The following is a 22,052-nucleotide window of genomic DNA, read 5'->3' on the forward strand; positions in this document are numbered from 1 at the left end:
ACAGACACAAGGCTAAAACTGTGACTGGATGATAACTTTTCTCTGTGGGCAGTACTATCGTGTAGCACATGTTTTGGAAACGACTCCTATGATTTAGCTTCAACTGGGGACACAAACTGGTGTTTATTGAAGTTATTAGAAATTCTATTATATGTTCGCTGGGCCAGGACTGCAGATGTTTAATATTTGCATAACATGGTTTTTAATTTGAATGTTTGAAGTCAGCTTAATGAAATATGCTTTTCATTTCATGCTAACCTCTTTGATGTGTAGCTTTAACTTCTCAAAGAAAAACAAAGCAAAACTTTAAAAATGCTGAGTCTTCCTAATGTACTAATAATGTTTCTATTACAGCGAAGATTGAAAAATAAAGAAATAATTCGATTAGATGAAGAGAGACAAAAAGAGGCAGAAAGAAGAAGAAAAGAAAAAGAAGAAAAGCAAGATGAACAACTTAGACTATATCTTGAGAAGGAAAAATTAGCAAAGATGGAAGAGGAAAAGAAGATGGTACGCTTCAGTTACTTTCTAAGATACAAATATTTTTTTCTAACTTTTAAAAATGACTGTTTTAAAGAGAGAGAATGATTTTTAGACCTCTGCCAGAATTGCTCCCCTGTTAGTCTCCCCAGCTACAGTATACTTAGCACACATGGAGAACAGCTGATTGAAAAACCAGACATACTACAGTGGCATGTTATCTTGCTGATCAGGTTTACATTAAAAATACAGTAAAACCATGTACATACGAGTAAGCTGCACTCTATATTTGATTTTTAAATCTGCTGTGAAGTTCTGTGGCCTGCTTTTGTTGAGGTCCAAACACAAATTAAAAAGTTACATAATTTAGAGGACTGGAGGGGACTGTTCATCATCAACAATGATGCTCTTTGTGATTTAATTATTTTCCTTTGACCTGAATGATGTACAAGTCTATCACAGAATTTTGACAGACAAAATCTGTAAAGTACAGAACTGTTTCTCTTCTATATTTCTACATAACATTTCTCTTAAATGGACAAATACAATGGAAGTGGCTAGAGGAAAAAAAGAAGTATAACTTAATCATAAAATGCATCACAAAAAATTAGTATTTTTTTTTCTAGGGAGTAAATGAAATCACATGAAATAATTTTTGCAATCGTTTTATGAGGTTAAAAGTTGAAAGCAAATTAAATACAAAAATATTTCAACACATAAATAAATCACTTTCCTGTCAAATGAAACATATTAACAAAATTCTTCCTGTCCATAATAGTTGTTTAGAATCTATAGGAATGTATTTTATCTTACTTTTCTCCTTGCAGTTCTCAAGGCAGCCATCTCCCATCATTCCTGCTCTTCAGAACAAATCAGTAAGAAAAGAAGAGAGGATTCCATCTGCTGAAAGCCATGTATCTTACTATACACAAGTATGATTTTTCTAGTCAACATATACTTATTTGTGTAAGACAGTGAAGTATATGAAATCCTACCAGGTTTTACCCGTTTGCCAGCTTGTTCACTGGAATGACTAGAGACAGTGTTTATTATTAGCCAGTCTTATAGCTGTGAAGTGTAATGTTCAATTTTATTCAAAACGTAAGAATTTTTGGGGGTGTTTTATTTTAAATATTTTTTTTTTGCATGCACATTTTCTGTAGAGATGAGCACCTCATTTTTTGAGGAGATGCTGTGTTCAGCTTACCAAGGGTCTAACAGTCCTTGCTGTCCAGCCAATGGAATTGATCATCTCACTCTGTGCTGGTGTGGCCTCACCTCAATTACTATGTACACTTTTGGATGCTACGATATAAGAGGGACATAAAACTATAATAGAGCCTCCAAAGGAGGGCAGCAAAGATGGTGAAGGGTGTGGGAGGGCAGCTACTGAGGTCCCTTGGGTTGTTCAGCCCAGAGCAGAGCAGGGACTCAGAAAATAACTTAGCTCAGGCATGAAGTTGATTTCTTGATTTCTAGCTGTGCACATTATTTTCTATTTCTGAAGATATGAAAATATTATAAATCCTAATACAATTCACCTTTCTTTTTTTGCATCATAAATGAGTTATAATAGTGGTCCCAAGACCACTCATTTCTTTCCCTTTATTTAATCTTTCCTGTGACAATTTTGTTTTTAATTCTTCCTGTGAGGAGTAGAGTAGAATAAATAATTGTGTTATTTGAATGTCAGGCTACACTTCTGACACTGTATTGAAAACTGTTTTTTAGTGAATATATGTATGAACTGGTCTAAAGGTTTTTTTAAATTATTTTGCCAGAAAATGATACAGTGCAATTTCAGAAAATGTTTTAAGTCTTATTATTTAAAACTGTTGTTTTCCCAATATGTTACGAACGTTCTGGAAGAAGGTTGGTTTATTTGTATGTCTTTGCAGCACTTAGTATAGCTGTGTCCAGATCTCTGAGTAGTGTCTTGTAAGTATTATCATAATGACTTGATTTATACTTTTAAAGATCAGATTTAAACAAAACAAAACAAAACAACAACAAAAACCCACAAAATAACCCTACCTATTAACAACCTGTAAGGTTACTATTCTTTCTTCCAGTAACAGTGGTTGTTAATATGAATTGGACGTAACTGCATTTTATTTCCTTATTTTATGTCTGTTATAGTTGTTTACTTTGACACATTAACATTTCATATTCATTATGATCACTAGGATCCTCCACAGCCAAGGGTTCCTTCTCCACCTGTCCCTGCTAGAAGAAACCAGTTGCGTGCACTTGGTAGGTGTTGCCTTTATTGCAAGTTCACTTTCTGCTACAGTGGAATTGGTCTCAGTTACAAATCTCATTTCTTTCCCTCAAAGGAATTCTTAGGAAGTTTTAATTTTTATGTATGTACTTTCTCTGTGTTAGTATTATCAGTGTATTGCTATGGTATGTGTAAAGTATTTACACATATATAATTTTATATATAAAATATTGGAATATATAAATTATATATATAATATATATAAAATATTGGAATCTTTCAGTCAGGACTGTGGTGACTAGTTCTGTGACAGAACGTTGCAAAATGGGAGAGTTTTGCATTGGCAGAGTAATGGATTAGACTAACAATCTGTAGAGTATTTCATTCCTGATTTTTAAATTCTCCTTTCCTTCGTTTATCTGCCAAATTCCTCTTTGCTTTCACTGGTAGTTTTAAAATTCAGACATGCAGGGAGGATCTTCTTTGCTCTCTCTTGATATATTGGTTATGTTGGCAAATAGTGGGTAGAAAGCAGTATTTTTTCTTTTGATACTGTTTTACAAGTATATACTAAAACCCAAATGGAATATAACACTGAGTATTTGTCCTACAAATGCAGTCAGTACTTGGGTCCACTGTGGGGAGAATATTGCTCTTGCACTGTACAGAAAGAAAAGGGGTTCTTGATACAACTCTTGGAAATTGAATGACAGACCATCTGTGATGAGAGCAATTAGGAAATATGAATTAACGCATGTGTTGGAGGATTTAAGCTAATAAAACTTGCTTTCCTGCTAGGTTCTCGACGTAGGCTAAAAGATGGTCACCAAGATTATTTAGTGTGTTATTTGGAAAACAAGGAATTTGTGGAACTTTTAACTTTTGGAGGAATGCTGTCCTGACTGCAAACAGATAGCTTAGACCCAAAGTAGGTTTAAAAAGTCAGAATGAACACACTAGAAGTAGGTGTTGAAGTCAGAACTTTTTAACAGTTAAGAGACTGCACTAGGCAGATTGATCTTTCTCTTTTAAGCTATCCGGTGGGAGTCAGGAAACAGAAGTGGGTTTTATGTGCTGATACCACCTCAGCTCCTGTCTTCTGTCTCTAAGGACTGTACATTTGCTAATAGCAAAATAAGGCTATTTACTGGCAGTACCCACTTGCCTCATAGCTTTTCCTGTTTGAAATACAGCAAAACATTTCTATTGAAGTTGGGATGCTTTTTCCTTTAGTGGTGATCTGGTCCTTCTGCTGTCTTAAAATACAAGCTCTGCCCTAATTTCTAGTTTACAAAATGCGTACGTTTATATAATCCTTGTTTTAATTAACAATTTATCAGCTTTTTTTTCGCCTCACATTTCTGAGGTAGGCGGAAAAGTGTCTCTAGCACTTTTTAAATTATTGGTGTTAAATTCCAGAGGAAAGAAAGAATGTGATAAATGAGTTATCAGAGATGAGGAAACAGCTTCGTAGTGAAGAGAGGCGGCTGCAGGAACAGTTGCTAAATGTGGCTAGTGATGATGATGTACCAATTACACGGTAAGAATTTCATCGTAATTTTTAAAATTTAGCTTTTGCACAGTAACTCAAAGGTACTGTATATTAGTAGCTAGCGTTAGTTGGCTAATATACATGAGTGAAATGAAAACATAAGGGCATACATAAGCTTGTATATAAAATTCTCTTCATTTTTCTAATGTATGTGGTTGGTTGTTTTTTCCAAGAATCTTTCTAAATTTTAGTGTAAGAATGGCTGTACTGGTAACATCGGAAGTTATAATAGTCTTGGAGAATGTTCCAAAAACAGATGTCAAATGTAGGATTTCATTGAATTGCCTTTTTTCCTAGACCATGACTTGTATCTGGAGACTGCATTATCTGATGAATAGCGTACTGCTGTGGAAGTACTTATTTCCTTACAGAAAATCCTGCCTCTTTGATTTAAAACTTTTTGATTAGCTTCCAAATTGTATTAGGTAATCATACCAATTAGTTGGAAAGGACTCATCAGATCAGCAGTCTTAGTTCCATTCCATAAAGTAAGAGGATTTTTTTGTTTGTTTCAAATAGATTATCCCTTCTTATAATACAATATACAGTGTCATTATTTTCAAAATTATTTTCCTATTTCAATAGCTTTACTTAAGGAATTATAAATATACTGTATGAATAATGGATATAAGTAGTTTTAAATTATGTTTTCATGTAATACGTGAATATTACAGTTTTAAACTATATTTTATTTTACGCATTTCTCAAGTGGGAAGAGAGAGAAGAATCCAAAAGACATATTTGAAATGGCCAGGCTTCGTCTGCAGGCTCCAGTAAGGCGACCTTCATCAAGGGATGCACAAGATTCTGTCAATATACAGAACATCTGGGATTTTAATGAACTTAAATACAAAGGCAGGTAGATCTTCTTGTTGAGGAAGAAAGGTTGTGAAACATCTGTTAGTATCTTCCATGTTACCCAGCATTTAAAGACAAAAGCAAAAACCGGCCACTTCAAAGCTTCTGCCCGTACACAACACACTCTGTGGACAGTGTTTTGTACGTGTGTATGTCTCTTTGTGTGGCCATTCCTTCAAGTGTCTGCAGTCTAACTGTTGATATATAGATACTGCACCATGAGATGGTGGCTATGGCCCGTCACTGCACATCCACCTGACATTTAGTTGATGGGGAAACCTTTGAGAATTTTTTTATTAGCATTTATAGGCACACAGTGTGGTCTTCTAAAGAATGCATGTAATTTTGATTTAGAAATGTTTTTTTCTTTTTCAAAATAATGGCAAACTTCTGTTAAGTTTGGATTTATATAACACCTTGGAAGCTTTGTTAAATTGTTTATTATATGATTCAAGCCAGTCACGTAAAATTTATAGTTAGATTTTTAGAAACTCTCTAAATTTCTAATGCCTTCTAGATTTTGGGGGAAGAAAGTATTACTCTTTTTCTATAAGGGCCTTGTAACTAGATATCACATCCTGAAATTAAACAAGAGCTCAAGCCCTTTCAAGTGAAGGTATGTTGACCTGCATCTCTTACATCTATCATAAAGAGTGATATTATAGTGCTTTATAACACTCTGGGAAAGAACACACCTATCCTTCATTAGTTCTGCTTCTGGAGTTGGACTACTTCCCTGTCACGTACGTGAGGTCCAAAAGAGATTTGGCATTGTGATATAGAATTATCAGTCAGGACATGCACCGAGCTTCCAGTCCTTGCTTCCTGGATATATTATGCATTTGGTACTGTGATGTTATTCAGAGTAGAGTGAATTTGATTTTTACTCCCCAACAAAATATGATTCTGTGTAACTTTGTTTCTACTCTGACAGAAAGAAATATTTTTGGTATTGTAGTAAAGTTATAAAACCATTGCTAGGGTGGCTCATCATATTGGTCATTGTCACCATTTAAAAAATGTTTCTTTTCGCTTTGTATCTGTATGTGCTTCTTCAAAGATGTTTTTCAGAAGTATTAGTCTAAATCAAAATTTAAATTTCCTATTTTGGTTCTAGATTCTGAAACGCGCATAGGCTTGAGACATATGTACCCTGATTCTCCAAAAGATGATCAGACTCTAGAGATTCAACAGCAGGCACTGTTGAGGGAGCAGCAGAAGAAACTTGACAGAATGAGAATGAGGAGAGAAACAGGAGGTAAGGAATGAATGGACTGAGATAATTTCAATGATTTTGTTTATTGTTTTTGTATTTGGTAAGTGTTTAAAAAAATGCCAGCTCTAGTTTTATTTCCTTGAAGTTCACTGTCAGCACTGCAATACAAAAGAGTAAAGCAGCAGAATGCTGAAATTCTGTCATAATGTAGAGCATAGAAGTATTGAATGACGAATTTTATTAGTGTGTCTCTCTATTTCTCCTTGCTTCCCTGAAAGTAATTTAACTACCGTTTTGTGTTTACTTCAGAAAAATGCAAGAGAAAAGTAGGTTGGTAACTATTTCATATGGAAAAATGTAGAGGAAAAAAAATCTATGATTTGTGTTAAGTGTTAGCAGGTAAGTTCCTTACGGCATTTCTTCAGTTCTCACTGAAGAAGTAGATGGCTTTGAAACTGAATTGGTTAAATTGCAGCCAATGTGTTCTGCTTTGTCTCTTTTTTCTGCTTTTTGTAATGTATTAGATTTCTCTTATTTTCAGTCGTGATTTCACTGTTTCATAGTTTCAGAAATCTGTATCCTTAAACAGGTTTTGCTTTAGAAACCACACGTAAGATGTCGTAACTGGCTTGAGGTTCTGGAATTAAATGTTCATTGTCTTGCTTGACAGAAATCATCTTATTATAGTAAAATTTTAACAGCCTAGCATAGTAAAATATTTTTCTTGCGTGTGACAACAGTAGTGAAAAATAAATGTAATGGCCTGTTCTTGCGTGCTTTGCTTAACTCCAAATGCAGTGTTCATTCAGATATCTTTTACAGTCACGGAAGAGTAGTATCCCAAGTTATTTTAGATATTCTTTAAAAATAGCATGAGAGTTGCTTCAGCCTTTCCGAAAGTTGTAGTTGCAACTATACAAATGACACTCAAAACCGAGTTAAGATACAAATTTCTCAGAAAAGGTTTGTCTGTGTATTTCACACTGGCCCTACTAAATTTCTGAAAATGAAATAAGTTCATTTCTGTGGTGAGTTAGCCTTGTTTAGCAGCTAACTCCCACGCAGCTGCTTTCCTGCTAGCTTTCTGCCTTACCCTCACCTCCTTGGCAGGATGGGGTGAGGGGGAAGGTAGGGAAAACAGAAAGGAGAAAGCTTGGTAGTTGCATGAGAGAACAGGGAGATGGCCAACCGGTTATTGTTACAGGCCAAACAGATCTGTCTTGGGGAAAATTAACATAAATTTATTGTCAATTCAAATAAATATTTAATTACTGAGGTGGGGCAGCAGGAAGCAAACGATAAACATTAAAAAGCTTTATGGAATACGTAAAATTGTGAAGTGTAAATATGGAAAATATTTAGGAAAGTTGAATGCCTCTTACTATTGGTCATGCTTTGAGGCTTGATGGTGTTGTTACCAGTTAATATACCCATAGGTGAGAGAGGTTAACAAAATAGATACCAAGATGTAGAAGGTGAGAGTTACTTGAAGGATTTTTTATTTGATACCCTGGTAAGCATTGCAAGTTTTCCTGTTTCTTGGACAGACATTTTGGTGTTCGAGTGATGTGTGTAATATTGCTTAGGTATAATAGAACATCACAGTCTCAAATAAGCCTATCTGTAACATCATCTGAGCTGATTACAAGTTCTTTGGTATCACATAACGTCTGAATTGTGTGTGTAGGGTTGTCTTCAGTCTTGCCCTTTCTAGGATTGACTGAAACGATGAAAAAGAATTTGCTAGCTTCAGCTGAGAACTGTTCTTGATTTTTTTATTTTTTCTCCATTCAAGTATTTTTTAATAGGCCAGTCTGAGAAGGCTTCAATCTAATGTTGTCTGGAGAGGAACCTCCACCAGCTAGAAAGCAAATGTGCCTTTCTTTCATTAATTTTAAGGATGAACAGTCATTTTAGACATAAGCTAATGCTAAATGGATAATGCAAGCTTGAATGGTTACAACCTAAACAGGCATTTCCTGCGACAATTTAGATTAGTTATCCAAGCAGCTGATTTTTAAAACGACTTCCCACTGATGCTTATGGAGGATCCTTGAGCAGCCTTTCCTCTCTCTCAATCTCTCTTACTCCTTTACAACATCATTTAACTTTATAGCCTGTCACTGCGTACTGAGCAAGGTAATTAATTAGTTACCATGTTATCTCTGTATTTCCAGTTCATTTTCCTCAGAGACAAGTTCCTCATCTTCCCCTCACTGAAAATAGATGAGCGGTTTTATTGTCTGATTGGAGGCAGAAAGGAAGATGAATTAAAGCAATATGTGTTTTTGTACTGTGGGTGAGATGCCATATAATAGGCTTTAGTGGCAAAGGCTTGCCCGTTTTCCCACACTGTATGGAAATGTTCTTTACCTTACATACTTTATATATTATCTTTTTGTTTTTTCTCTTTACATAAAAGAAATATTTGGACTGTTAGTGGAACCTGAAAAATTAGTAGTTTTTTATGTCCAAAATCTTTTTAAATGCTTGCTATGTCTCTATAAACAAGGCAGTCTTTTTCAGTCTTCCGGATGATTATTTTTTGGGGGGATGGTAGAAGAGGCACAGGAGGAGGTTTGACGTAGTTGTGCTGAAGCTCTGGGCTCTGCTTGACTGGAGTGCCTTACCGAGAGTGGGCTGTTGGTCAGTCCAGGAGGAGCGAGAGCCAGCGTGCTGGGGTTTGTGATGCTAGACAGAGGGTCAGGTGCACACCAAGTAAGTTTGCTAGACACAGTTGCAAGAAGTGGGAAGTGCATTATTAAATATTTTGTTTGAAGATTTTAACTGAAGTTTCTCCTAGCTTGGGCTAGTGTGTTGGTTTGATGGCTTAAGTCATGCTACCATCTCACAAATAGAGGTTTGTCTTATTATTCAGACAACACATGGACTTGAACTATCTATAACAATTGTTTACAGCATTGTCGTAAACATAGCACTGAACTAGTTCTTACTGTTGCGTTATAGAGAACTTTTTTCAGAAATCAGTACACTTTGGTGGGATTTTAGCATGTAACAAAGCATGATTCTGTCTTCTAAAAGAATTGATTTTCAATAGTAACAAAAATAGTTATACTTCCTTCTGCTGGAAAATTTGTTTAAAGTCAACAAATCAGGTTTTGAGCAATGTGAGGAGTGGCTGATTTTGTTAGCTGTGAGCCACATTGTTCTGGTGTGAGAAGTGTGCTTGCTGTTTGGGAGAGACCGACAAATCCAGCCCTAACAAGGGCACGCACGTGCCCAGCATACTCAGAAATAATATACTACTGAATTCTGTTTGATTTTTCTGATAATACTTAAATTGACATAAGGAAACTGCCATGAACATTGCATTCAAATGTTTTTAAACGATTCATCAAAATGGATATAATTTTAAAGAAAGCTGTAGTATTGCATATTGTTTGTGGTTTTTTGGAAATATTACAAGTTTTATCAGCATATTATGTTTTGGTATTACCTGTTTTTCTGCCAATATTGCAATTTTGTCCTTTGTCCATATGGTTCTTGATGAAGATGATTCTGCTTCTGGCTGTAACCTACAAACCATGGGACTGGTAAGAATAAAACAGTTTTTTTTGTTTTTTTTTTTTTTAAATCATATTACTTTGCTTTTTTCAAGTGTGAGCCATAATTGTTAAATTCTGTGGCTTATACAGAATTTGGAGGAAAGAATTACAGGCAAGTAACAAGACAACAAGCTTATTTACTTCTCTTGCTTGCTAATACAATGATTAACAGCTTCTTTAAATTTGATGTACAAGTTGTTTATCTTTGTATACAGAGATAGTTTGATACTCTAACTTTTTATTTAATATTCACCAGTACTCGCTTTGTATTCATGTGATCTTAGATTGCTGCTGGGGGCGTGAATTAGTAGCAAAATCCAAGCCAGTAGCAGTTGCTGTGAATCTGGATGACTCAAGTGATTCACACAGCAGTAAATAATTAGACCCGGTGTCTCAGATTAGATGTTTATTTTCTAATGTAGTGAGAAGAGCACAATAAAGTGCTATCAATTTGGAATTTTTCACTAACCCAACTACAGAAGAGCAGAGTTCAGTGGTGTCTCATGAGATTGTGGGACCGGACAAGATAAAAGACTGTGCAAGAGCCAAGCCATTAGCCTCAAGGATAATACTGTAACCATATACAGAAGTGAAACATTATTTAAATAAAACAAAACCCAAACCTTAATGCATTTTTAAGCTGTAAATTATTACCTGAAATTCTCCTTCAGAGCAATGATTTACCGTAACAATTTTCTCTTGTTCCATTTCCTCTGATAGTTTCCATTACTTTGATTTTGGTGTGATTTTCAACATAAATTTTCCTAGTAGAATTTCTGTAACAAATGGTTGCAACTATGCAATGAGCTGTAAGCCCTGCTCTTAAGTGCTTGTTATTACTATGAAGATATCAGCTACCTTAATGCCAGAGATTGTATTTGGTGGGATTAGTGAAACATAAGGAATCTTTCTGCGTTTTATCAGAAGTTTGTACAAACCTTAGAAGCTGTCTTTAGGTTTGCACCTAGCGTCGACTTCTCTAAAACACAAGCAGAGTGACTAGGATGCATTTGTTGGTGGACATGTGGGTTACACAAATCACCACAACAGTGGCCATGTGTAGACGATTTCAGCAACTGATGTTGCTATGGAAAGCGAAAGAACTAGGGCTTACAGAGAACTTAATTGTATTAAAAAATGTAATGTTTTCTTTTATAGCTATAAAGTAAAGCCTTTGTAGCCTACAGAGCACTGCATAGTTGCTATTTATTTTGCAGAACTTCAGCAAATGTTAAATTTCTATTATTTATCATTAGGCCTCCAAATGATACGGCGACGTCTGACTTGGCATGTTTTCTGTTTCCCTTTTGTAGTTCAGAAATGACTCTGATGAGTTCTTGAAGAATTCCCTGTTGGAATCCGACAGCGCTTTTATTGGTGAGTTTATAGCTCTCTTTAACTGTAGGATGATGCATGTACAAACACGCCATTTAATATAATGATGTTTCTCTACGATGGTTATTGCTGCTTTAAAAGTTGCAGTGGGTACAGCAATTGTGATTTTTAGTGTTGGAAAATTACAACTCCACATAAAAATGTAGATCTTTATGGGGTTGTACTGCAATAAATTTGTGTAGATCACGCCTAAAATTAATGGTGCTGCTAAGTAGCCTCACACTGCTTCACATCTTTTCATGAGAAAGCATCTTCTTTTATAGTGCTCTGATTGGGATGTTAGCCTTGTTGAGGAACTTTATCTGTTCTGATTTTATGGGATGTTTTTTGTGGGGTTTTCTGGGCTTTGTTTTTTAAGTAAAAATCAGAAATGAAACAAAAAAAACAGTCAGCTCAGGTCTCTAAGTGCTATTTTTCCATTAATAGGTATTACAGTGCCTTGAAATTCTCTTCTGTCTTCTATGGGAAATAATCTTACAAGGTTTTTATTCTTTGCTGTCGGGGAGATGCAGTGGGTTCCTGCAAAAGCTTTTTAATGAAACTAGATAAGTTTCTATATCCTGATGATTATAATCTCTGGTTTTGCTTAAGAGCAGGATTTTTTATTTGAAATGTATTTCATGCAGGTGCTGGAGTGCACAACGGAACCTGGCATTAGGAAGGGCCCAGGCTCTCAGACTTTTTCAGTGCATTCGGTACTCTCTTTAGTCTGCATTAGACTCTTCAGATAGGGAAATACTAGTTGTTATCTACTGCCCAAATGACGAAAAGGTGTTTAGTGTCCCTTGATACGAGGGTCTGGAATCTGGTGAAATATCCTGTGTCTAATAGTAGCCGGAAGAGGTGCCTGGGGAAGAATATGCAGAGGTCAGGCATGTAGCAGCATTGCAAAGTACTCTTCAGCTTCCAGTGACTCGTAGCTCAGGGGCTTCCTGAGTCAAATGTGTTTGTAGTTGGTAAATCACGATAAGCTGGGTCTTCAGCAGGTTGTCTGCCATGAATTGGGATCAGCATTTCCGAATCCCTGTGGCTGTTTAACCTCAGCACTATGGTGTGGATGAATTTCCACATCTTTCACTGTGTCTCGCGTGAAGTATCTCCTTTCATCTGCTTTGAAGCTGCCACCTGTGCAACGTGGTGCTCCTTGTTCTTTTATTAGCCGCTTTCACAAAGGTTCATGGATTTTTATAGTCCTCATTCTTATCTCCTCCTCTTCCCTCTCCAGTTGATATCTGCAACTTAGTGAGGTGACGGAGTTAATGTAGGATACTAGTCACACCTTTTTTTCTTTTTTTCCATAAATCGTTTATTGGTGTTAAAAACCATGTTCTGTGGACACTGGCAGAAACTTTTTACTCTTTGTGCTATTTGGGTTTTATAAATAGCTGCTGGAAATTTGAATATGAATCTGGTGACTTCCATCTCTGAAATGAAGATAAAAAAACTGTCATTATCTGTGGGCTACCTGCTCTGTGGATTGCGGTGCTAACATTGTCTGGGGGCCTTTTGTGAAGCAATTTCACATGCGGTGGATTTTAATAATGCTTTTCATTTCCTAGGAAAAGCAATAACACTTTTTTTTTTTCTAAACTCAATTTGGTAGTAGGTAACAGCATTACAAATGAATTTGTCTTTCCTACAGTTAGAAATCTTAATCGGGAATAAAGAGGTTTATCAATTTTTTTTTTTGCTTTTTTTTTTTTTGTCACTTGAAACCCAACAATTCGTTAGTGTTAATGCAGTGATTTGAAAGCATGGCTGCACAGCAGAAGGAAAGATGCTTAAAGGACCTAGTAGCATCTTACATTGACAAAGCACTAGGGGGAAAAAATAAATACTTCTGTAGCTCGTAGTTTGTTTCCGTTGTGATAAATTCACATACTTAAACTGTGGTGCTCTAATAGCACTGTCATGTTATCTTGTAACTCAGATTCTGATAAATGCATTGTTAGCCATGTACCCTTCAAAATTATGCTTTGTGCTCTACCTCCGGTGAAACTGGTGGGAGGTAGAAGAGGAGAAGGGACTAAAATCTTTATTTCTTGGAGAAAAAAAAGGTAATATGAACATTTTTTTTAAATTACCTGTTTTTGTGTCTATGAACTTCCTTGTTATTAGTAGAGATCAAATCTGTTTTTCAAAACATAAGTATTGCGGTTCTTAACCATAAAACGTTAATTTCTAAATTTAAGTTGAAGGTTGTTGACACTCGTGAATAATGAAATATCTTATATTTCATAAAAATTTTATTTTGAAATTGCTAGCCAATGAAAACAAACATTATTTCCATGGTTTTTAATGTCACAATGTCCATTAAAAAATAATAAGACGAATACTGCAGAATTGTTCTTTAGTGTGTGTGCATCTGTATGTACATACATATTTAGCTTTTTTATTTTTTTTAACTTACTGTGTCATACTAGACTAAGAGCCTTCCCAAAACATCATTTCGTTGTCACACAGAGTAATTGGTGGCAATGGGTTCTGTATTGTCATTGTCATGCAGGATCCTTCCTTCTCTGGGGAGGCTGTGTTTACTGGGGTACGAGAGGGACTGAGCTAGAACACGGATCCTGCTGACTGCGCCCAGCCAGCAGCAGAGCCACAAACCAGCACTCAAGCAGCAGCTACTGCTGCAGGAGAGAAAAATACTGTTTTAAGCAGTTTGCATTTGAATTACTTTCCAGAATTAGTAAAGGAAGGGGAAATCAACAAGATAGTGTGAAAGAGACACATCACCTTTGGCTTCGTTTATATCATAAACATGGATTTAACCCCCCCACACCACCGCTGTAATGTGAGATGTGATCAAAAATTTAGGATTTTTTTTTGTATGAACAGATTCCAACACTCTATTACATGAAAAAGCCAGGATGTGACTAAGGTGTGATTAAGGAACTGATTACATTATCATAAATTCCATGCAACTTACATACATACATAATTTAGTACACTTGTAAAGCAAATGTATTATTGAAATGCTTTGCTGATTTCATTCCACCCAAACATTCTTGCCATCTGATCGTATCTTTCTGTGCTGTCAATTTGCCTCGTGTTCCCTCGTACTCACTTGAGCACTCATTGTTTCCATGAAAGGTCTAGGTATAAACAAGATATGGTGAAGTAAGGCGCTGGATTTGTGAAATGCCTGGTCTCTACGGAAGCTATTCCTTGCCTTTGCTTGAAGTTCATCCCTTGCTGCTGTTGTGATCCCTTGGTCTTTTTTGTGCCTCTGGGTAGCACTGGTGCCATGCAAGAAGTCCTTGTTAAATATGTTCCTCTGATACCCGTGGTTAGGCCAAGCACAATATACTGACCTGTTTCAAAGCATAAACGGGTTTGAACACCGTGTAGAATTTTGATCTCTGAAAATGATTTCACCTGTCTTTGTGCAGGTGCTAATGGAGAAACATTTCCAGCCTTAGGAGAAGTTAATTTATCATCACAGCCTCCACCTTCTGCAAGGGAGAGGAGACGACTAAAGAAGAAAGCATTGGAGTGCACTGTAAGTATGATGACCAGATGGACGTAAATATGAAGGTAGAGCACAAATCTAACCTTGTCAGACAGCTCCTGTGGTTCCTTAGTGGCTGGATGATATGGGTACAGAGGGTGTATAGCTAGGTGCCCTTTAAAAATGTGCATTATTGTTGTGGTTTAACCTGGCAGGTAGCTGAGCACCACACAGCCATTGACCCGCCCTGCCCCCCCCCCCCCCCCCCCAGGTGTGATGGAGGAGAGAATCGTAAAAGGTGAAAGTGTGAGAACTCGTGGGTTGCTGTAAGGACAGTTTAATAAGAAAAAAGGAAAAAGAAAAGAGTAAACAAAACAAGTGATGCCCAATGCGATTGCTTGCCACTGGCCAAACGATGCTGGCCCCCGAGCAACGGGCAGCCCCCTGCCAACTGCCTCCAGTTTTATCATGCCCACACTCTGTCGGATGGTGTGGGACATCCCTTTGGTCACTGGGCCAGCTGTCCTGGCTGTGCCCCTCCTGGCTCCTGGGGCATCCCCCGCCTCCTCACTGGCAGGGCAGCGTGAGAAGAATCCTCGACTCAGTGCAAACACTGCTTGGCAACAACTAAAGCATCGGTGTGTTACCAATGCTATTTTCCTCCTAAATTTAAAACACAGCACCATGCCAGCTAATAATACGGAGAATACGGAGAAAATTAACCCTATCCCAGCCAAAAGCAGCTTTACTGAAGGATTTGTGCATGTTTGTGTTTTCTGCAGGAAGATGTTCCACGAGACCAGACCCCACTGCTGCAGCCTGACAACTTTTCTTTGCACTCCAACTTCAGCCTTGATGTTGATCAGATGAAAAGCAAAAATGAGGAACGATTGCGCAGACTGACTGAACTCCATCAGAAGTCTGCTCACTTAGGTATGCTCTGTGTATTAAAGCTGATGTGATAAATACTAATATTAAGTAATTACATTAGTTAGAGGATCAAATATTAACGTACTGCCTGTAGTAACAGAGAGCAACTGGCTCAAAAAGGAATTATATAGAGTGCTTTAACTGTTGCAAGAAGTTGCCCAGAAAATTTCAACAGAGTATTTTAGAGTAAACTTAGAAGAGTAACTTCTTTCTGATCAGCCTGGAGAGGACTGTGGTAAAGGCAGGACTTGTACCCGTCCTGTGTATACTGCACCTCATGTGGCAGTGTGTCCCTGCTACCAGGAGGATTTCGATATCCACCTGCATAGCTGAAATGCTACTGGAAAGAAATCAGACTTCTGACTGATGTTTACAGGATGCCTGGCCTTTAATTTCTCACATGGCTTGTGACCCAGCTGATGCGTTTTGTGCTAATGAATTTTTGCATATGAGACAGAAATCTTTTTTTTTTTTTCCTCAGTAAGGCAGTTGCTATGCTGTCTAGGTAATTACAGTATCGGTATCCTTTTTCTAAACTTAATGAGAGTGTAGATGCTGGCAGTTTTTTCTGATTCTGTTGCTATGGGTACTCTTAAAACCAGTTCATTTTTTTGTTTATTATAACCATTTTACTGTGATTTTTCAGTCCTTAAAAAAACACCAACCCAAACCACCATTCATATTCATTGCTTCTGTATTCTAAACAAATGTATTACCCAAATGCTTCACTAATTTTAGTCTATCCAAACATTTTTGCCCTGTGAACTTCTTTTGCTTCTCTGCCCTCATTCTCTATCACCTCTTCTTCATAGTTGTTCTTACTTCCAGCTGCTGGAAAATTTAAATAATTACTTTATCTTAGGTTCCCACTGCAGACTAACTTAACCCTTTGTCTTCTTGGCCGCTTCTGGCCAAGCATCAGTCCCCCAAACCTGAGACAAGTTTAAAGGTGCAGTGGTTATGGCATAACTGTGCTGGGAAACACCAACAACTGTAACAGTCTCTCTGGCATCATCCATTTTAACAGACGGGCAGTCTGTGTCGTACAGAGGTGTCCCCTCTAGAAATGGCCACCAGTGTGTGCTGCCTTGCTGTGCGAGGCCATAGCGACTCTGCGCCCTACAGCAATGCTTATTTCAGTCCTTAGCGCATGGAGATGGACGCCTCTTTCCCTTAGTTTTTAGCAGTATGCTGGCAGGGTTGCTAGGTCTTCATTTCAGGCTTAATAGCGACTTCTTGGCAGTATCTGCAGCATGTGTTACATCAGCTCACATCATCACTCTAAAGTGGTAATGAACCCAAGTTCAAAGGAAAAGGGTCTTGTCTTTTTTTTTTTCTGTAGATGGCAGATAGCTTACCAAGTACGCCTTTTAGAATGGCATTGCCTTAAGATTATTAGCTGTGCTGGAATGCGATGTGTAGATGTATTTGCATTTATGCTGTTTACCAGTGTTAAAATATACTTTCTTGGGCTTAAAGAGGCTGTCTCTACAAGAGTGGCCGTAAGGCTGTACTGTAATGGCTTTATCTATGCATATATGTGCTGGCAGATTTGGCTCCTCTCTGCAATAGGAGGCTTTAGGAAAGCAAGAAGTCTACCAGGTGCGCTCAGGTTCCCTGTACTGGCCCTGTGTCACTCTGACAGGGGTAGGAATGGTTGGCATTAGACACGGAAGGCCTGCAGGATGCACCGACTGTGCTGGGCCCAGGTCCCCAGAAGATCAGAAATGCGTGTTTGTTAAGTAGAAACAAACGTAACTTGAAGGCATTATTCCTCATGCCTTTATTCCAGATGACTAAGCATGTTCAGTGTGACAGTAATGTGACTAGCTGTGTGAAGCTTTTTCTCCTTCAACATACGCTCGTTGCTTTCCTCCCTCAGGTGACAACATTTCCTTAGGAGAAGCAGAGGACCTGTTGAAGCGCACGCCCTCCAAAGACGGCCAGCGTCCTGGCTCTGGTGACTCCATTGCAACAGAGCCCTGGCTGCGACCTGGCACTTCGGAAACGCTCAGGAGGTTCATGGCTGAGCAGCCGAGCCCTGCAAAGCTTTCCCCTGAGAACCCGTTACTGCTCAGCTGGCAAGGCCTCTCAACGGCGCATGGCTGAACAAAACCCGTGTCGGAACCAGCTGTGCCTTTCCACGGAGAACGGACTGCCCCGGCCCGTCACTACTGCACTTTTATGGTCTTTCGTAGGGGTAGTTCTGTTTTACATAAATAGTGTGGAGCTCTGTGTGTAATTTAAATGATAGCAATACTGAAGAAACAGAAGCTGCAGTGTAATGGAGACTCTCAGAGCAGGGATGTTTTACACATTGTATCACAGTGGAATTGGAGTTATAGTCCAGTGGTTTTTGCACTTTTTATTCGAGTTAGTTTCAGCCTCAGAGATGATTTACCAGAAAAAACAGTGTGTGTGTGAATTTAATATTAAATCCAAGTTATTTTTTAGCTTTGTTTATAGCTGAACTCAAAAACTGTTTGAAAAGAGGAACCCAACAGCAGGGGTATAGTTTAAGCTTTTACCAAAAGAGTAAATAACTTGGGAGGAGGGCACTTGCTTTTCGTAGTGGTGAGTGCTAGCCCTGCTCAAAAGGTCAGCAAATACTTTTATGGAGGAAAAAAAAAGTCTAGTAGCATTGTATCTTATGTTTCTAACTCGTTCTGTGCTGGAAATGCAGGTAGTGTTGCATATATTTAATTTATGTTTCTGATTGAAGAGTTAATAAATTATTTTGTTACTAAAAACGTGAAAGACAACTTTAATTTTCATTTATCACTTGCTTCAGCTTACTGTTACTAATGAACAGACTGGAAGGGTAAGGCCATCTTCAAAGCGGCAGGAAAACCACCTGGAAACATTGCCAAATAAAAGCACAGATGTGAAGCAAGGCAGCTGGGTTCTAAGAGTTCCATAAACTGAGAATAAAGGTAAGGATGTGCCTTCTCTCACGGTTAGAAATTCCTGGCCAGAGGCTGAAGTTCTGACCAGCTGAAGAAAGAAAAAACACTTTATAAAAATGAAATTTTTATTAAAAATGCCTTCTTCAAGCCTCTGTCCACATGCTGAAAGGCCACGGCCATTCTGTGATGAAGGCAGCTAAGAGATGCTTGCTTAAGGTCAGGGTGCCAAGCTTCTTTGGGCATTTAGCATGTTCCTTCCCAGCAAGAAGTGCCTCGTCAGTCTTACTGTCACTCATCAGCCAAAATGCTCGTCATGTCCATCAGTTTGGGTATGACAGCAGTGGCTAGAAGCACACATGTCTCAGCATAATGGGAGACCTAGTCCAGAGTACATACTATGTACCTCAGGGCTGCTTGATTCTGAATTTCCCAGAAAGGTAGGAATCCCAAAATAATTTTAAGCAAAAAGAAAACTTTTTACAATAATCAGAGCCCCTCATGCTGAAGCCCACCTTATGTGTCTCATAGGTCAAATATGTCACATGCCAGCCTTCCCCTGAGTTTTGATGCCTGCTAACGCTTCGGGTGCACTGCCAGTTGGGGTGAACCAGTCACTGTGTTACCTCTTGGTCCTTCAGAAAGGCTCCTCCCCATCTTTCCTTCACCTTTTTCTGTGTGTCAAAAGTTTAGTTACTCTTGCTTGTCATGATTTGAGAAAGAAAAAGGTAGGAAAGTCTCATCTGCAAAATAAATGCTGCTACAACCCCCCTCTCCTTCCCTCCAGTTCAACATGAATAAAACAAGTATTCCTGACACCCAACCCCCTTTGCTGATAATGACTGTGGCTGTGAGCTTGTAGAGAGCTGCAGGTTGAACTCGAGAGCCAGAGTAGTCCATACAGTTTTGGCACTTCAAGAACTAGAGAGGCAGGCAAAAGAGTAATAATATAGGAGTTCTGTTTTCAGTGAAGAGAAGACTAAACAGCTATTAGGCATCTTCCACTCAAGCAATAAAATAAGGTAGGGCATGAAAAGGCCATAAAGTAAAAAAATAAAAAAATAAATCATTACTAAAAGAGGGAGTGCACAACAGAACAATAATGGGTTAAACCAAAAAAACTCACCAAACAAAAATGCAGAAAACCTACACCAAACTCCAGTAGCTACTCTACTCATTGGCACTGCATGCTGAATCTTGAACACACATTTAAACAGGAACTAGGCAGATAACATGGCTAAGATACACAAAGGGCTGGTAACAGTGCCCTGGCTAACAGTAATAAGAACACCTTGATAATGGTACCACAGCTTGGTACAGGCGTGAGGGGGCGGAGGACATAATTAGGGATGGGACACTCTATACTTGCTCTAAGAATTATCAGTGGTCACTGGCAAGCAGGTGAGCAAGACCTCAGGTCTGGCCCAGTAGGTGGTGTAAAACTGAAACATTACACAACAAATTGGAAAATAATTAAAAAAACAGCCCACTAGGACAGACTGTTCAATTAAAATGAATTAAACTCACCTCAGTTCTCCAAGATCAAGAAATTCAATTTGCTTTTGCTCCACCCCAATTAACATTATGAGAAAAGAACTACTCACAGGTCATGCCTTTTAATTCCCTTCACTGGCTCCTCCAGAGCTATTCCATTGCGCTGCTGACACCTGCTTTCAGAGCCTGCTGCAACACACTACATTTCACTCCCCTCTCAGTCCAGCAGGGAGAGACATTCATCCCGCTCTGAGGTCAGGCTCCTTCACCTACCTTCTCAGTCTTCATAGAAGAACTCGCTGAAGAACAACCCAATTCCACTTTTACTTACAAAACAAAACACCCCCGATGGCTGGGGTTTGCTCCTTGGAAGCATGAAAAGCACAGGAAGCTATAAAACAAGTGCTGTGGGTTAGACTGGTTTTGATTGCACTGATGAAAGAGTTCAAAAACTTTATTGACCTATAACCTGATTAGAATATGCCAGATGAGAACCAAATACTGTACAGAAAGTTGTACAGAATTTTTTTTACATAGAAAACTTTACATATCTGTACCATATACATTTTGTCCATCTGAAAAAAATTTCTACATCCATTGTAATACAGAATGCTTGACAATCTTGTCTTTTAACCATCAGAGCACAATTCACAGTATGAATACATTGCCAATAAATTTAACCATCCCCAAACCATGCCAGATTTGTTACTTGAATATATTCAACATTAAATTCTGTACATAAGAGTGAAATCTACATCAAACAAAAAACATGTGACAGCAGACACAACCTAGACTTGTTTGCAGTGATTCAAGTTCCAGTCCTTGAAGGATCATCCTTTCAATGGCTCATTCATTATATTGAAAAGCCCTAAAACAAGTATATTACAGGTAGTTATGTCAGTCGTGATATTTCTACCTCTGTTCTTGACAAAAGTCAGCAACACTAACTGCTGGGCTACAATGAAACAAAAACAAAGAAAATCACAACCCCAAAAAAAAGAAACCCAAACTTCTAGTGCATTTGGTAAACAATAAAGTGTTATGGGTTTTCAGCAAATCAATAATACAGAAATAAAACAATTCAGGAAGAACTGTATAGTGTTAGAGAGTTTATATTACAGACCTGCATCTCTGTACATTTTTCACAGAAGGATGATTACCAATGTCTCAGACAGCCTGAGTGTGCAAAAATCTTAGAATAAGAATATCAGACATAGTTGCTAAATATCTTTTACCATGAACAATAATCTCCATTTTCTTTTCACTATAAACATTTTATCCTTCAAAATACAGCTCTCCTGAGTTGTACTTCTTGCAGAAGCTCAAACCTTTACATATATAGTTCTTTGGGTACATTTTCCTTTCACACCCTCCATAAACATCTGTTGCTATACTGCTGTCTAGGACAGTAAAGGATATTGCAGCCCATGCTGACGAGAGGACTGTGCTAAAAACCGGCTCTACGCTCAGCATGAGCCAGGTAAGAGAAACCGATCGAGATAATCCATCAGGAAATAAAGGGACTGGAGTGTTGCAAGCCTTAATTTCAGTTGTAAGCATCTGTACCATTAATCCTTGGATACACACTGCCAGACAAAGAAACCATTGTTATGGATACCCAGACAGAACGGCTCAGCTACCTGGTCCTTTTATTTAGCTGAGGAGTACAAACTTCTGAACAGAGCAATACCCAGTCGCTCTCTGCTACTGCTTGCTTATTGCAGACTCTTGTTCTGGGGGTTGGGATATCTGAAAAACCACACCAATCCGCAGAAAAAACCTTCGCAGAACAGCTCGAAGTTCAGGAATAAGATCAAACTGCATAATTTCACACAACAGAGGATAATAGAACGATGCATGAGCCTTGAACTGAGGAGAAAACAGACAGAAGAAGTTATTCTGATGCATCAATACACCTCAGAAGGCCTGTTCAAAGTGAAGAATTTTAAACACCCTCCCAAGTCGAGGTGAGAAAGCCACAAT

At 38.1% G+C, this 22,052-nt stretch overlaps 2 protein-coding genes across 32 annotated transcripts in view; one reads left to right on the plus strand and one right to left on the minus strand.

Annotated features, from left to right (window-relative positions):
• Positions 1-21,045, plus strand: part of CSPP1 (centrosome and spindle pole associated protein 1) — a 63,119-nt gene extending 42,074 nt beyond the window's left edge. For 28 of the 30 annotated variants that reach the window (XM_040545838.1, XM_040545823.1, XM_040545828.1 and 25 more), the window contains 11 exons: positions 355-510; positions 1,308-1,412; positions 2,667-2,733; positions 4,121-4,241; positions 4,963-5,108; positions 6,229-6,369; positions 9,838-9,881; positions 11,207-11,270; positions 14,684-14,793; positions 15,525-15,675; positions 17,555-21,045. In XM_040545838.1, the coding sequence (XP_040401772.1) occupies positions 355-510; positions 1,308-1,412; positions 2,667-2,733; positions 4,121-4,241; positions 4,963-5,108; positions 6,229-6,369; positions 9,838-9,881; positions 11,207-11,270; positions 14,684-14,793; positions 15,525-15,675; positions 17,555-17,781 (1,332 nt within the window). In that variant the 3' untranslated portion in view covers positions 17,782-21,045. The other 2 variants (XM_040545826.1, XM_040545853.1) reach the window with 2 other exon arrangements.
• The window catches only part of ARFGEF1 (ADP ribosylation factor guanine nucleotide exchange factor 1), a 93,334-nt gene continuing 91,792 nt past the window's right edge, over positions 20,511-22,052 (minus strand). For both annotated transcript variants that reach the window (XM_040545821.1, XM_040545822.1), the window contains exon 39: positions 20,511-21,938. In XM_040545821.1, the coding sequence (XP_040401755.1) occupies positions 21,774-21,938 (165 nt within the window). In that variant the 3' untranslated portion in view covers positions 20,511-21,773. The remainder of the gene's footprint in view (positions 21,939-22,052) is intronic.

The sequence above is a fragment of the Cygnus olor genome, chromosome 2 (genome assembly GCF_009769625.2).
Source record: "Cygnus olor isolate bCygOlo1 chromosome 2, bCygOlo1.pri.v2, whole genome shotgun sequence".
Lineage (NCBI taxonomy): Eukaryota > Metazoa > Chordata > Aves > Anseriformes > Anatidae > Cygnus > Cygnus olor.